The sequence below is a fragment of the Orycteropus afer genome, unplaced genomic scaffold (assembly GCF_000298275.1).
Source record: "Orycteropus afer afer isolate SDZICR_OR568_19922 unplaced genomic scaffold, OryAfe1.0 scaffold00637, whole genome shotgun sequence".
Lineage (NCBI taxonomy): Eukaryota > Metazoa > Chordata > Mammalia > Tubulidentata > Orycteropodidae > Orycteropus > Orycteropus afer.
Window position 1 is genome coordinate 39,928 of NW_006922224.1, and position 15,724 is coordinate 55,651.

The 15,724-nt window shown below is 44.0% G+C and overlaps 1 protein-coding gene across 1 annotated transcript in view; it reads right to left on the reverse strand.

Annotated features, from left to right (window-relative positions):
- Positions 1 to 12,209: 12,209 nt before the first annotated feature.
- Positions 12,210 to 15,724, reverse strand: part of PIP5K1B (phosphatidylinositol-4-phosphate 5-kinase type 1 beta) — a gene marked incomplete at its 3' end in the record, with an annotated part of 213,433 nt that continues 209,918 nt past the window's right edge. Inside the window, exon 12 of the mRNA XM_007956569.2 lies at positions 12,210 to 12,327. Within this exon, the coding sequence (XP_007954760.1) occupies positions 12,210 to 12,327 (118 nt within the window). The remainder of the gene's footprint in view (positions 12,328 to 15,724) is intronic.

The window sequence follows — 15,724 nt, forward strand, 5'->3', positions numbered from 1 at the left end:
AGTTGCAGGATAGGAGGTCACTTCCAGGGGCTCAGGCATGGGATCCAGTTTTCTTTTATCTCCTCCACATGTGTAAGCAATATTATTTGGTCAATACTTAAAGGGCCCAAGTATTCTTGCAGATAAACAACTGACCCTATCCTGCCCTCTGACTTCATTTCTCAACTGTGTGGTCATGCAGTGGAAGGAAACAGAGTTCTGGTCTCCCAAGACGAAGGCAGCGTCTGTCTTTCTCCTTCCCACTCTACCAGAGAACATGTGCAGCATCTTTGGCTGGTGAGGAACCCAGCTCTTGCTCCTGAGAAGCAAGATAACTGCCACTGTTTCAAAGAAACACCCCTTAAAGTGGCTGACCCGTCTGTCTGTCATAATGTAGGGGCTTGCGTGCTGCTGTGATGTGGGAAGCTTTGTCACTGCTGTTTCAAATAGCAGCAGGGTCACCCATGGTGGAAAGGTTTCCGCAGAGCTTTCAGACTAAGACGGGTTAAAAAGAAAGGCCTGGTAATCAACTTCTGAAAAGTAGCCAATGAAAATCCCATGGATCAAAACAGAACATTATCTGAGTGAGTGCTGCAAGATGAGCGCCCTCAGCTGGAGGCACTCAAAATACACGGTGGCCACATCAGTGGATTCACGCATCGTGGAGATGTCCACTGGCTTAGACCAGGAGTAGATGAAGACGGTGATCATCGGACCCAATACTCCACATACATGTCATTCCCTTAACACTCAGGGATTTACATCTAGAAAAGCTGTTTTTCTTGCCAAGAAGTTTCTACTAAAACTTGTAAGATCCCTGTGACCTAATTTAAAGTGTTTTTCTTTTTTTCTCAGGCTTTTCTCATGCGTACCAGTATAATAAGCTGTTAATTTAATCATTTTCACTTCTTTGCCATCCTTCCTTTGGGGATCAAAGAGTATTATTAACCACTCTGAAAACACATAAAATAATTGAACCATCTAAGAACTGCATATTGGAGTGCCAATCTCCAACTCTGGCCTGGCTGGAAAATTGTGGGACTGTTTCATCTCAGTTGCCCACGGCTCTTCCACACTTCAAACTGCCATTTTGCAGAGAAATTTATCTGAATGAAAGCCCTTATTATCGGGAGGATTTAATATGGAAAGTATAATAAGGAATGAGTGTAATTATCACCTAGGGACTGAATAAGCAAGAAAGCTGTTGTTTGCTAGTCACCATCTTTCAAACTTCTATATTTTAAAACAAAGAAACCCAAACATACTGCCAGAGAGTCAATTCTGACTCATAGCGACCCTGTAGGACAGAGCAGAACTGCCCCAGAGGGTCACTGAGGCTGTCAATTTTTACAGAAGCAAAGCCCAAACCAACCCACTGCTATGAAGTTGATTCTGACTCACAGCACCCCTAGAGGACAGAGTAGAACTGTCCCATAGGGTTTCCAAGGCTGTAAATCTTTACAGAAGTTACCTGCCTTACCTTCTCCTGTGGAGCAGCTGGTGGGTTCAACCACTACACCACCAGGGCTCCTTCTGATTAAAGAAGAAATCATCTCCCACTTTCTTATCTAGTCCCAGTCATAAAAGGACATCTCAGCCATGACATTTTTGAGCTGGAATGGCTTTGTTGACTGCTCTTCTTTCCATTAACACCAGGTTGTATTTTCTAACAGGCAAGAAGTGCCTTATATGTCGCACTGCCATTAACTTGGATCCGATTCATGGCGACTCCTCCTTGGGTTTCCGAGGTGGTATCACTACAGAGGTAGATTGCCCAACCTTCCTTCTGAGGAGTGGCTGGTGGGCTTGAACCACTAACCTTCTCTTTAGCAGTCAAATGCCTTAGGCACTAGTAGCTGAAATAACAGTTGACTTGTCTGCGTCCTACCTTAGATGGGGTGGGATGATTCAAAGAGTGGCAGCCAGCTCTATTATGAAACTGGCATGATGGGCCATTTTAAGTCAATACTGCCTGCTTGGCTCTGTTGCAGTCTTTTAAATACTCCAATCTGTACTCGAAATCCAATGGCCCCTGGATACAATCATCATAAAGGACATCCCCTGGGATTTGAATATTTGCAAAAGAGTCAGATGGCCTTGGACTCTACTGCATGAAGGTGAAGGGCTTTTGAAAGGCAGTGCAGGATCCCTGGGCACACTGAAGCAGGAGGAAATGACTTAGTGAGGATGCCTCCTAGGATAACTTCTCCTATTTATTTCACATAAAGTTTCAGGAGAAAGCAGGATGGTTGGCCTCACTCACCTGTAAGGTCAGAGTGGATCCTTAATAGGAAATTGTCTATGTTATCCAGTGTTTCTACATCATTTGGGTTTCCATCACATATATTTTTAGAAGTATATACACAGTATTATGCATTAGTGTACAAATGAAAGAACAGGGGATAAGGTACAACTGCCAGTAGAGAAGGTCCTTCCAAAAAAACCCACTGCCAATGAGTTGATTCCAACTCATAGCAAACACTACAGGGTTTTCAAGGCTGTAAAACTTTATGGAAGCAGACTGTCTCATCTTACTCCCATGGAGCAGCTGGTGGGTTTGAACTACTGGCCTTTTGGTTAGCAACCCAATGCCTTACAGGGCCATCAGAGCTCCTTAGAGAAAGTCCTTAGGTGGTACAAATGGTTTGTTTGACTACTAACCTAAAGGCTGGTGGTCCCAGCCAGTGATGGCACAGAAGAAAGACCTGGTAAAAAGAATGCAGAAAAGAATGCCCTATGGAGCAGTCTTACTGTGTGACATGTGGGGCCACCATGAGTCAGAATTCATTCTAACAGGAGTCCCTGGGTGATGCAAATGGTTAGCATGCTTGGCTGCTAACCATAAGTTAGAGGCTCAAGCCCACCCAGAGGTGCCTTGGAAGAAAAAGCCAAATCAAACCACTGCCATCAGGTTGATCCTGACTCATAGGGACCCTGTGGGACTAAGTAGACCTACCCATAGGGTTTCCAAGGCTGCAAATCTTTACAGAAGCAGCCTGCCTCATTTTTCTTCCACAGAGCAGCTGATAGGTTTGAACCACTGACCTTTTGGTTGTTGTTGTGTGCTCTCGAGTCAGACTCGATTCATAGTGACACCTCCTTGGGTTTCCAAGGCGGTATCACTATGAAAGTAGATAGCCCAATCTTCCTTCCAAGGAGTGGCTGGTGGGTTTGAACAGCCAGCCTTCTGGTTAGCAGTCAAGTGCCTTAGGCACCATGCTACCAGAACTAGCAGCTGAATGCCTTAACCACTGCACCACCAGAGCTTGGTGATCTACTTCTAAAAAATCAGCCATCATAGCCCTATGGAGTACAGTTCTCTGACACACACATGTCAGTGTTGACTCAATGGCTACTAGTTTTTAACCAAAGAGAAAAGGTGTATCTTAAAGGGGGAGAAGCAGTACAAGAAAAATCTGACCACATTTGGTCAGCCTTCAGCTGCCCCTCCGTGAGGAGGGCCATGCATGATTAAGAGGATTCAAATTAGGTCAAGAAGAAAGAGACAAAGGTGCAGGTTGGCTTGATCTTCCTCTTTTGCCCTTTCTGTTTTTACACACCCCTGCATGGTGAAGAGGCAAATGAAACCACTGAAGGGAGGGAAACGAACTGTGACCTTCCAGATCTGCAAGAGCATGCAAACGAAAAACAAACCCTCCAGCAAGAAAACACATCTGAGAATTACAAGTTAATGGTGCAGAACTTTCTAGATGTGTTCCCATAAAATCTAAGTTTAAATACTGTGAAGGATGTGATGAAACAGCTAAGTCCAGAGAGACAGCTATAGCAACTTTGGACAAAGTTTATTTCTGCAGCTCCTTGCAATTTTTCTAGAAAAAGTCCCAGCCTGCCAGAGCTGGACAGGGACACAGAGACCATTTAATAATCTATTTTGTTACAATACAAACTATCTATGGGTGGAGCAAATGGTTAAGCACTTGAGAACTAGCTGAAAAGTTGGGTATTCAAACCACCCAGAGGCTCCTCGGAAGATAGGCCTGGTAATCTGCTTCCAGAAGCCCATAGGCTTGAAAACGCTATGGAGCACAGTTGTACTCTGCACACATGGGGTTGCCATGAATCAGAATGGACTCAATGGCAACTAACAACAGCAACAACAGATGAGAAAACCGAGGCTGAGAGAGAGTGATTAATTTAAGGTCAATGTTTGACTGGGGAGGGGGCTGCATAGAATGCAGGGGCTTTTTCCTGCCTAGCTTACTTTTTTCCCTTTTCATTAATCTTTTTTAAAAACTGTTGTAAGCATATATATATATAACACTGTATTTTTTACACAAGTAGTACACCTGTTATATGTTTTTTACCAATCACCCCACCCCAGGTATTTTTATAAGTGCATTCTGATAATTTTTACAGCAACATGTAAAACAAAAATGAGCATAGTGTGCTTAGAAAATACTTGGTGGGGGAGAGGGAGAGGCTGGCAAATAAAGTATGTTGTTGTTGTTATGTGCCATCGAGTTGGACCTGACTCATAGCGACCCCTCCTGGGGTTTCCGAGGCAGTATCACTACGGAAGTAGATTGCCCAATCTTCCTTCCGAGGAGTGTCTGGTGGGTTTGAACTGCCAGCCTTCTGGTTAGCAGTCAAGTGCTTTAGGCACTACGCTACCAGCTCCTAAATAAAGTATAAGACGTGCATTATTTGTGTGAAGATACAGCAATGACACATCATTTGCCAGCTCAATATTTTAATTAAATGACACTAAGTACACAATTGGGGAGCTCTGGTAGCATGGTGCCTAAGGCATTTGACTGCTAACCAGAAGCTGGTGGTTCAAACCCACCAACCACTCCTCAGAAGGAAGATTGGACAATCTACTTCCATAAAGATACTGACTCAGAAACCCAAAGAGTGGTCTCTATGAGTTGGATCTGACCAGATAGCAGGAAGTTTGGTCTTCTGGTTTAAGTACACAAATAATTGATGTCCCACTTGATTCTGTAACAGGTAATGGGACTACGTTAACATACTGGAACAGGTGTGACCATGAGGTCAGACTGTTCTCATAATGATACTATGATGTTAGGTCTTTTCATTCTCATTCTCAGGTGAGTTAGTGGAGATTTCCAGAGACTCCACGATGCATCACATAGAACCAGGCTGATTCAGAAACAGATCTGAGATTCCAGTTTCTTCTGTTAAAGCCAGATTCTTGTTGTTGTTATTGTTAGGTGCTGTCGAGTTGGTCCCAACTCATAGTAACACTGTATCCAACAGAACGAAACACTTCATGGTCCTGCACCATTCTTCTGGTTGTTGCTATGCTTGAGCCCATCAGTGCAGCCACTGTGTCAACCCATCTTGTTGAGGGTCTTCTCCTTTCACACTGACCTTCTACTTTACCAAGACTGAGGTCCTTCTCCAGGGACTGGTTTCTCCTGATAACATGTCCAAAGTATGGAGACGAAGTTTCACCATCTTCACTTCAAAGGAGCATTCTGGCTGTACTTCTTCCAAGACAGATCTGTGCATTCTTCTAGTAGTCCATGGTACATCAATATTTTTCACCAACACCACAATTCAAATGCATCAATTCTTCTTCAGTTTTCTTTATCGATTGTCTAGCTTTTGCCTGCATATAAGACGATTAAAAAGATGATAGTTTGGGTCAGGTGTACCTTAGTCATCGAAAGTGACATCTTTGCTCTTCAACACTTGGAGAGGTCTTTTGTAGCAGATTTGTCCAATGCAATACATGGGTTGATTTCATGACTGCTGCTTCCTTTCGTGACTGCACTGATTGTGGGTCCAAGTGAAATGAAATCCTTGACAACTTCAATCTTTTCTCCATTTATCATGATGTTGCTCATTGATCCAGTAGTGAGGATTTCTGTTTTATGTTGATCTGTGATCCATACTGAAGACTTTCTTTGATCTTCATCAGTAAGTGCTTCAAGTTCTCTTGCTTTCATTAAGCTAAGTTGTGTCATCTGTTTATCGAAAGTTGTTAACGAGTCTTCCTCTGATCCTGATGCCACATTCTTCTTCATACAGTCCAGCTTCTCAGAGTAGCTGGACATTAGGGATTAGCAAAAATATAAAATAATGCTACTTTCCTCATTCAATTCCTTTGCGTTGGAAAAATCATTATTTTCATGAAAATGTTATTTAAATGAACATAGAATGGATTTATTATTATTTTAAATCAATTAATAAACATTTAAAAATGTTCTCAGTTTTAATTTTGAAAACACTAAATGTTGACAGATACAATTCACATATATACAAATCTCTTGGGGATCCTCAAAATTTTTGAGAGTGGAAAGGGTTCCTGAGATCAGAAAGTTTGAAAACTGCTCTACCGAATGTCTGAAAAATAACCAGGAAACAAATAATGATGTTGGTGGAATTGAAAAAAAAAAAAAAAGTCTCCAACGTAACAGCTCCTGCTCCCCTCTGGGTCCACATCTCCCTACTCCCTACATGAGGAGCATGGATCCAGCATCGTGCGTCTGAGATGCCATCAGGGTTAGTAACAGCAGTGGTGGGGCTTCACGGTTTCCAGTTTAGGCAGCAGAGCACAGAGCTGGATTTGAATTTTGGCTCTGACATTTACCTGCTGTTGTGGATTGCCTTCTGTCCCCCAAAATAGGTGGTGTCAATCCTAACCCCTGTACCTGTGGTTATGGTCCCATTTCGGAATGGGTGTTCTTTGTTATGTTAATGAGGCAAGATTCTTATAGGATGAGCCTAAAGTCATGTCTTTTGAGATATATCAAAGAGCGGACTGAGTGCAAGCAAGCACAGATCTGAGGAGAGAGATGCCACGCCACATGAGATCTCCAAGGAACCAAGAAACACAAGCTAAAAAGAGACAAGGACCTTGCTCTGGAGCCAAGACAGAGAGAGCCTTCTCTTAGAACCAGCACCCTGAATTCAGACTTCTAAGCTCCTACACTACAAGAAAATAAATTTCTGTTTGTTAAAGCCACCCACTTGTGGTATTTCTATTATAGCAGCATTAGCTCTGGTAGCACAGTGCCTAAGGCACTTGACTGAGAACCAGAAGGCTGGCAGTTCAAACCCACCAGCCACTCCTTGGAAAGAAGGTTGGACAATCTACTTCCACAGTGATACTGCTTTGGAAACCCAAGGAGGGGTCACTATGAGTTGGGTCCGACTCAACGGAACATAACAACAACAACAACAGAGAATAAGATACCACCTTAACTGGGCAAATTAAGTCTCCAATTCCTTCTCTGTAAAGTGAATAGTGCAAGTGGTTAACGTACTTAACTGCAGACCAAAAGATTGGAGCTCTGTGTCTACCCAGAGATGGTTCATATGTAAGGTCTGGCCATCTACTGAAAAATCAGCCATTGAAAACTGTAGGGAGCACAGTTCAACTCTGCACACATGGGGTCGCTACGAATTGGAATCAACATGACTGCAACTAACAACAACAGCAACAACCACAAAGTGGTCAAAATGTAACACCTGCCCTCATAAATGAGCTAAGAAAAGCCCCGGGAGCCTGACACACTGGCATATGCCCTGTTTAGCTTTCATTACCATCATTTGAAACCCTGTGTTCTTCTAACAGTGCCCACGGTTTCCCTTGTGCCATTCTGCTTGAAGACTGCTTGTAAGAGTCAACGTTTATTAGGTGAAATGTATATCTATCCCTTTTCTTCTATATTTTCCTGGCCGCTGCCTTGTTGACTGACCTCAGGCAAGTCACTGACCTTGTGTATGGCAAAGGCAGCAATGATGCTACTCCAGGCAGCACAGCTCAGCAAGGAGGGTGGGGGCTCTTACTGTTGGTGGTTGTTGTTAGCTGCTGTCAAGTTGGCCCCTGACTCATGGTGACCCCATGTGTTACAGAGTAGAACCGCTCCATAGGGCTTTCTTGGCTGTAATCGTCACAGAAGTAGTTCACCAGGCCTTTCTTCCGTGGAGCTGTTGGGTAGGTTTGAACCACCAACAATTAGGTTAGCAGCTGGTTGCACACCATTGTGTCATCCAGTTTCCTTCTTGTTCATCAGTGGCTGCATAACCTGGGGCAAACTGCAAATCACTAAGTGCCTCAGTTTCTTGGTCTATAAAATGGATCTAGTAACCACACCTTTCTCATGGGCTATTTAAAGTACTTAAGATGGTGCCAAGCATGCTGCAAACACTCAAAAATGTTTCATAGCTTATTGTGATTACCTACAAAACAAGATTAGGCTAGATCAGGTTTTCTCCTGCCTATTAGCCCACCCCAGCCTGATTCCTCTCTTTCCCATTCTCGTTTTCTCCTCTCGCACTTCTGGATTCCAGCAAAGCTTGTGCTAGGAGCACTGAGCAGATGACCATACTAGCCAGCTGACTGCCATCCTCAACTCTGAGGATGCCTTTTCCTCAAGGGCTCTTAATACAACCAGCAATGAGCAGGGCTACTCTTCCCTGTGCTGCAGAGGCAGGCATTATCCTTTCATGAAATGATTCACTTCCCAATGTCAAAGAGCTAGGGACTCATCAAAAAGCAATGAAGTAAGACACTAATAAAAGCAAAATGGCAGTATTCTTATAAACGAAATTGATCATACTAAGGAGGAGCAAGCAAAGTGATGCATAAACCAGTTTTCCTGCCAAAGGAATATGGGGTAGCAGATAAGGAGCTGGCTCCCCAGTGCCATTCAGCCATCTTGTAATTCTGCACCTCACTCCTCAGTATTGCCCAGAGTTGTTTCAATTCTGGGTTTCCACAAGACCCACAAAAGGGGCATGAATCATCAGTGAGGAGGAGGAGATTTCATCTGGCCTCTTTCATTTCAGTTCCCCCGATTTCTGCACCCAGATGAGACAAAACTTACCATCGGACCCAAAACTACTGTAGATACTCCCTAGTTAATCCCCTTTCTCTTAGATGTGATGGGGAAGCAGGTTCTTGGGAAGGATTTTACAGTATGCTACAATTTATCTGTGTTAAATGGGGGAGTGTGAGGAGGGGCGGAAAAATTCTGTTTTTGTGGCAACCAGAATATTTAGTGGTTGTGAAAAAAAGAAAAGAAAACAAACAAACCTTTTTACAATGGTGGTGGTTGGGGCCGCTGGTTCATGCAGGGTGGTCAAAGAAACACTATTTGAGAAGGACATGTCTGGGCTGAGACCTGGAGGAACTGAGGAGCAAGTTTGGGGACCCTGGGAAAGAGAATACAGGCAGGGACGGTGTGGTGCAGTGAATTACTTGGTACGACCCCTCTAGCCAGGGTCTTTGTGACTCTTCTAGATTACTGGGTGGAACTATGCAAATGTAATGTGTTTGTGGCTCGCCAAGGGGATTAGACACCTTGCTAATAATCTAAATAAGGTACACGGTACCCTTGTGGGGGTGGGACCATGGAAATAAGGTATATGGAACCCTAATATAGGGACTGGTCTGTTATCCTGCTAGGCTTAAAATGAGCCCTCTGACTGGCAGAAAGGGGATCTCACTGCCATCAAAAGAGAGATGCCAAGAATGGAGTGTGTCCTTAGATTTGAGATCTCTGCACACAGAGATGGCAGAGACAACCAGCAGAGGATGGCAACAGAACTGAAAGTTCTGAATATGAGACAGAGTGTTGGGCTTGCTGGCCCACAGAGTGAGAATGGTGAATGCTTTTGGGCAGTGGGCTTGATGGCAGAGTGGGGTGCACCTAGATGTACCTATTGACAGAGCTAAAAGAGCTTTGTAACACTTGCCCAAGCAGGGCAGAGGCCAGGCCCAGAGGCCAAGGGCCAAAGAGACGCATGTCTGAGGTCATGGCCAAGAGGAGGCCGTCTTGATTGAAGAATTGTATCCTGAGTGTTTCAGAACCTGAACTGTGGCCTGTTACTTCTCTAATAAACCTCATAATTGTGAGCATTGTCTGCGTGTTCTGTGCGGCCATTACAACAAATTATTGAATCCAGCAGAGAAGAGGTGAGTGCTATGGGAGGGATGGCTGGTGTCAGAAATGATAAAAAGGTTGGAGGGTGGCAGCATGTTTGGCTTGGGCTGCTGATGGTGATTCTCTCTCCCCCTAGTGAAGTTAGAGGAGGTCAGAGGAGGATGTTGCCCCTATGACCTTTTTGCAGACAGCAAGTGTAAAGTCCTGAGGTGGAAGTGTCCTTGGTGGGTGGGAGGACACCAAGGAGGCTGATGCAACTGGAACAGCATCAGCAGGTAGGAAAGAGGCAGGGGAGAAGGACCGAAAGGCAGAGACAAGACTACATAGGCATGGAGGACTTGGACTTAATCCAGGAGAAGGGGAAGGACCTTTTGCTTTTGCCATGTATGATGTATCAGACAGTCTCTGGGCTATTCATAAGGTTGTCCAGTAATGTATCAGACAGTGTTTCTCTGCTATTCATAAGGTGTCCTCTGGCCAATTCTTTGGGAAGTAGATGGCCTCTTCCTTCTTCTGAGTCTGTCTCAGTCTGTAAGCTGCTTTGAAACTTGTGTACCATGTGCAACCCTGCTGGTGTTCGAAACACCGGTGGCATAGACTCCACACTCACAGCAACATGCAAACCAGCAGAGTACGACAAACTGACAGACAAGTTCATCTCCCTTAGCTGTTCGAAACCTCTCCACCCTCCCCTTACCTGGATCCTGCCATGGGCCCTGGCTTTCCCTCCTTCCTGCCTGCAAGGGACTGCTTTAAAGTGTTAAACAGTAAAGATGTCATTTTGAAGACTAAGGTGCACCTAACCCAAGCCATGGTATTTTCAATAGCCTCATATGCATGTGAAAGCTGGACAATGAATAAGGAAGACCCAAGAACAATCAATGCCTTTGAATTGTGGTGTTTGTAAAGAATACTGAAAATACCATGAACTTCCAGAAGAACAAACAACTTTGTTCTGGAAGAAGTGCAGCCAGAATGCTCCTTAGAAGCAAGAATGTCCAGACTTTGTCTCATCTACTTTGGTCAAGTTGTCAGAAGGCACCAGTCCCTGGAAAAGGATATCATGCATGGTAAAGTAGAGCATTAACAAAACAAGGGAAGAACATCAATGAGATGGATTGACACAGTGGCTCAAGCATAGCAAGCATTGTGAGGATGGCACAAAACTGGGCAATGTTTTGTTCTATTGTACACAGGTTCCCTATGAGTTGGAGCCCACTCGATGGCATCTAACAACAATAGCAAGCAGCCTAAAGCGGATAGGGGAGATAGTTCTATTGGCCAAAAGAGGTCACTTCCTGAGGCCAAATTGTATACCAGGTGTGAGGACAGAAGTGGCTCAGCCTTGGTAAATGAAAATAAATATGAACATTCCACATTATCACTCTGTGTTGTGATTTTGTGCAGGTGTGTGGGCTGTGGAATGTGTGTGAGATGTACTTTGCAGGGAAATTCTTCAGCCCCTTTCAGTCTTACCAACAGGACAGGTTTATAGACATCATTTCACAATCATGCCTGTATGAAAAACTTAGCAGGCACAAAGAGTGGGGTTGCACAGGGGACCCTCACAACAGCCAGGTGAAGGTAGGAGAGGTGGCAAAAAAAAAAAAAAAATATATATATATATATATATATAGTCAACAAGGTCCCTGCCTAAATCACACAGCTTGCTCCTGACAAGTGATGGGCCAAGATACTTTGGCTCTGAATTCAGGTTCTTCCCAGGATGCAGTTTCATGCCTCTTAGTCTAGTAACTGACCATGGGAGTGACCTCAAAATGGAATCCTTGGATGGTGTCAATGGTTAATGCATTTGGCTGCTCACTGAAAGGCTGTAGGTTCAAATCTACCCTGAGGTGCCTTAGAAGAAAGGCCCAGTGATCTACTTCTGAAAAATTAGCCACTAAATTAGCCACTGAAAACTCTAGGGAACACAGTTCTACTCTGACATATATGGGTCATCCTGAGTTGGGGTTAACCCAGTGACAACTGGTTTAAGCCCAAAATGAAGAAGATCCAAGCACAAGGGGAGACAATTTTGTCTTGTCAAAGGAAGACAATACTCTATTGAGAATAACACAAAGGAGCTCTATTCTATTTTGCCTTGATATTAGGGAATGTGTCCTCTTGATACATATGGTGAGGCTGTATCTTTTTCTAGCCATTCTTTTGTGCGAAGTCCATGGGAAAAATAGTTTGTGACAAGATGCACTGTTGCTAGTGTGACAGGGTGCCATTGTTCTAATGAAAACCCAAGCAGACCCGGTTGTACAGACCTTGCTCTTGCATAAGCCATGCGTGGGTCCTTGTAAATCAGAAGGGAAGGGGAAGAAACGACAAGTGACTTACTAAGTAGACATCAAGCACTGAGGCATTATCATCCTGTGTTTCCAGAGCATCTGGCTCAGAGGTCAGGTAGATGGTCCTCTCTTCCAAAGTAAATGTTGAACTGGAAGGCAATCCTTTTCTGGAAAGATAAAGAAGGGTCATGAACATGCTGCCACCAGAACAAAATCCAAAGACACCTCTGTGATTGTGGCTAACAAGTTTGAAGTGCAGCTGTTTTGGGGGATGAAAAAAATATTTTTTATAGTGTTCAAAGAAAATATGGTCACCCCGGGAGATACAGTAGCTGATCTAAGATTTGATTTTGATCACTATGAGTCGGGATCCACTTGATGGCAATTGTGTGTGTGATTATTTATTTTTAAATAGTGCATTTTCTCTTCCTGCTTAACTCTGGATGGTTGTTTCTTGTTGGTTAAGTTCTCCTCATGCAATGGGTAAAGTACTCGCTGCTAAACAAAAGTTTGGAGATTCAAACCCACCAGCCACTCAAAGGAAGAAAGATGAGGCAGTCCACTTCCGCAGAGATTTATAGTCTTGGAAACCCTATGGGACAGTTCTGCTTTGTCCTACAGAGTCACAATGAGTTGGAATTGACTTGACAACACACAACAACAACAACAACCCCCAGAGTTCCTGATTCAGTAGATCTGGTGTGGGGTGCATAAATTTGCATTTGTAATAAGCTCCGAGGAGATGCTGATGCTGCTGGACCTAGGACCTCACTTTGAGCAACCCTGAATTACATAATTAGAGTCATAGTACATGCTTTGATCATAACGGAAGCAGATCATACAACACTAATTATTGATTCAATGGTAAAGGGTTCAGGATCATAAGTTTTAAAGGGGAGGCCTAAGTTTACCCACAGTAACAATGACAACAAAAGCCAAGGGAATGCAGGAGGAGAGCTGTTTATGAGGGGAGACCATTTTGTTTTGTTGTGATATGATAACCAGTGTTAACTGTTGAAGGAATTGGTCCATTCTGCTGCTAGCTGCCCTGGAGATGACCCCTGACTCACAGAGATGCCATGCACAATGAATGAAACACTGCCTGGTCCTGCACCATCCCCCTGATCAGTGTGGATCAGACCATTGTGATCCACAGGGTTTTCACTGGCGGGTCTTCAGATGTAGATTGTTAGGCCTTTCTTCCTCGTCTATTTAGTCTAGAAGCTCCACTCAAGCCTGTTCAGCATCCTAGCAACAAGCAAGCTCCCACCGACAGACAGGTGGCAGCTGTGTATGAGTTGTACTGGCTGGGAACTGAACCTGGGTCTCTCTCATGGAAGGTGAGCATTCCATCGCGGAACCAAACAGTATTTAAATCAGACATTACTCAAGGCTCAAACCCAAAAAAATCCCAAACCCACCGCCATCGAGTCAATTCTGACTCATGGCAACCCCATGTGTTTCAGAGTAGAACTGTGTTCCATATGGTTTTCAATGGCTGATCTTTCTTTTGGAAGCAGATTGCCAGATCTTTCTTCTGAGGTGCCTTCTGGGTGAACTTGATCCCCCAACCTTTTGGTTAGCAGTTGAGCACCTTAGCCATTTGTGTCACCTAGAATCTATAGAAAATTCCTGTACCCATGAAGATTCCCCAAGTACTAAAGGTAAGATACATTCTAAAAAGGATTTCTACCTAAATATCTGTGCTACCGATGAGTTTGTTTCTTTCTTCTATTCTGGTACTGGGGAATATGCTGGCTATTGTCCCAATTGCTTACTGTGTTGCTGGTTTCCTGGGCATGAAGCCTATTTAGCATCAATTTCTCATTTCTCTGGCTGAGGGTTTCCCAGTTTCTGTTTCAGGGCTTACTTCTAAGTTTGGAAGAATGACCTCCAACTCCAGTGATCAGGTCAGAGGCTCACCAGTCCCCAGCTCATGGCTTGGGAAGATCCATTTCTATAAGCAATGTACGTGACTGGGTTGAGGAGTCTGGCTGACTGCCTAGGTCTGCACCATCAAGTTTTGCTCTAATTCCCTTGATGCAAACTGTCTGAGGGTAATGACTCTTAATTTGCAACCAGTTGCCCAGGAAACTCTTGGCCACCCAGGTTTCGTTCTTCCTATGTGAACCCATGAACTGCAGGTCCTTGTGATTTCCCCTAGGCTCTGGTCACTGCACAAGTCACAAATTTCTCGACTCTGACTCATGTTGACCCCATGTGTGCAGAGCAGAATTGCACCCAATAGGATTTTCAAGGCTGGAAACTTTGGCTGCCTGTCTTCTGAGGCACCTCTGAGTGGACTCGAACCACCAACCTTTCAGTTACTAGTACAGTGGTCAGCTGTTTGCACCACCCAGGGGCACTAAAAAGCAGTGTGTTTTAAGTTGCTGTTGGGTTGATTCCCACTCACGGTGGCCTCGTATGCTGTAGAATAGAACTGCTTCATGGGGTTTTCTCAGCTGTAATCTGTTACACAGACTCTCGGCAAGTACAAATGGACTTGACAGCACCTAACAATAACAATCTTGATGGAAGTAGACTGCCAAGCCTATCCTTCCACTATCCACTGCCGGGTTAGGTTCGAACTATCAACCTTTAGAGAAGCTGCCAAATGCAAACTGTTTGGGCCACCCAGGAACCTCACATAGAAGAGGAATTTTACGTCTTTCAGCACTCCCCCTCTAGAAGAGGTACAGCTTTAACTTTCCTTAGAAGTGAGAATGGTGAGACCTTGCCTCTCATATTTTGAAGATGTTATAAGGAGGGACCAGTTCCTGGAGAAGCACATCATGTTTGGCAAAGTAGAGGGTCACCAAAAAAGAAGATTGTTAATGAGATGGATTGATACGATGGCTGCAACAATAGGCTCAAGTATGGCAATGATTTTGAGGGTGGTGCAGCACCAGGCAGAGTTTCATTCTGTAGTATATGAGGTTGCTGTGAATTGAAACTGACTCGATGGCATCTAACATCCACAAAAGTACTACCCTCGGGAGCGGACAGGAGTGGCCCTGCAAAGCAATACACTCTTCTCCATTTACAAAAATGCTTAATTCTGCTGGCTTCATCAGTGAACATGAGCCTGGCTGGACTGCTGACCACATCATTGATAACTGATAGCCAGAAACACTCCGGTTTCTGTTTGCAGACCTAATGAGTGCTATTTAGCTAATTACTCTGATGGCACTTGGTCAGGAGTCATAGGTTTCGATCCATAGTCTTCATCGTTTAAAAGTCATTCTCTCACTGCCTGATTTTTTATTTTTTTAACCAAAGTCATAACATCATAACATGTCACATAGAATACAGACCCTGTTACCAAATAAATAGAAAGATAGATAAAAATCCACAGATTCTAACTCACAGTGACCCTATAGGACAAAGTAGAACTACCCAATAAGGTTTCCAAGGCTGTAAATCTTTATAGAAGCAGACTGCCTCATCTTTGTCCTGCAGAGTGGCTAGTGGGTTTGAAGCAATGATCTTCTGCTTAGCAGCCGAGCTCTTAACCACTGTATCACCAGAGCTTCTTATGATACAGATAACAGGGTGAAAAGCACC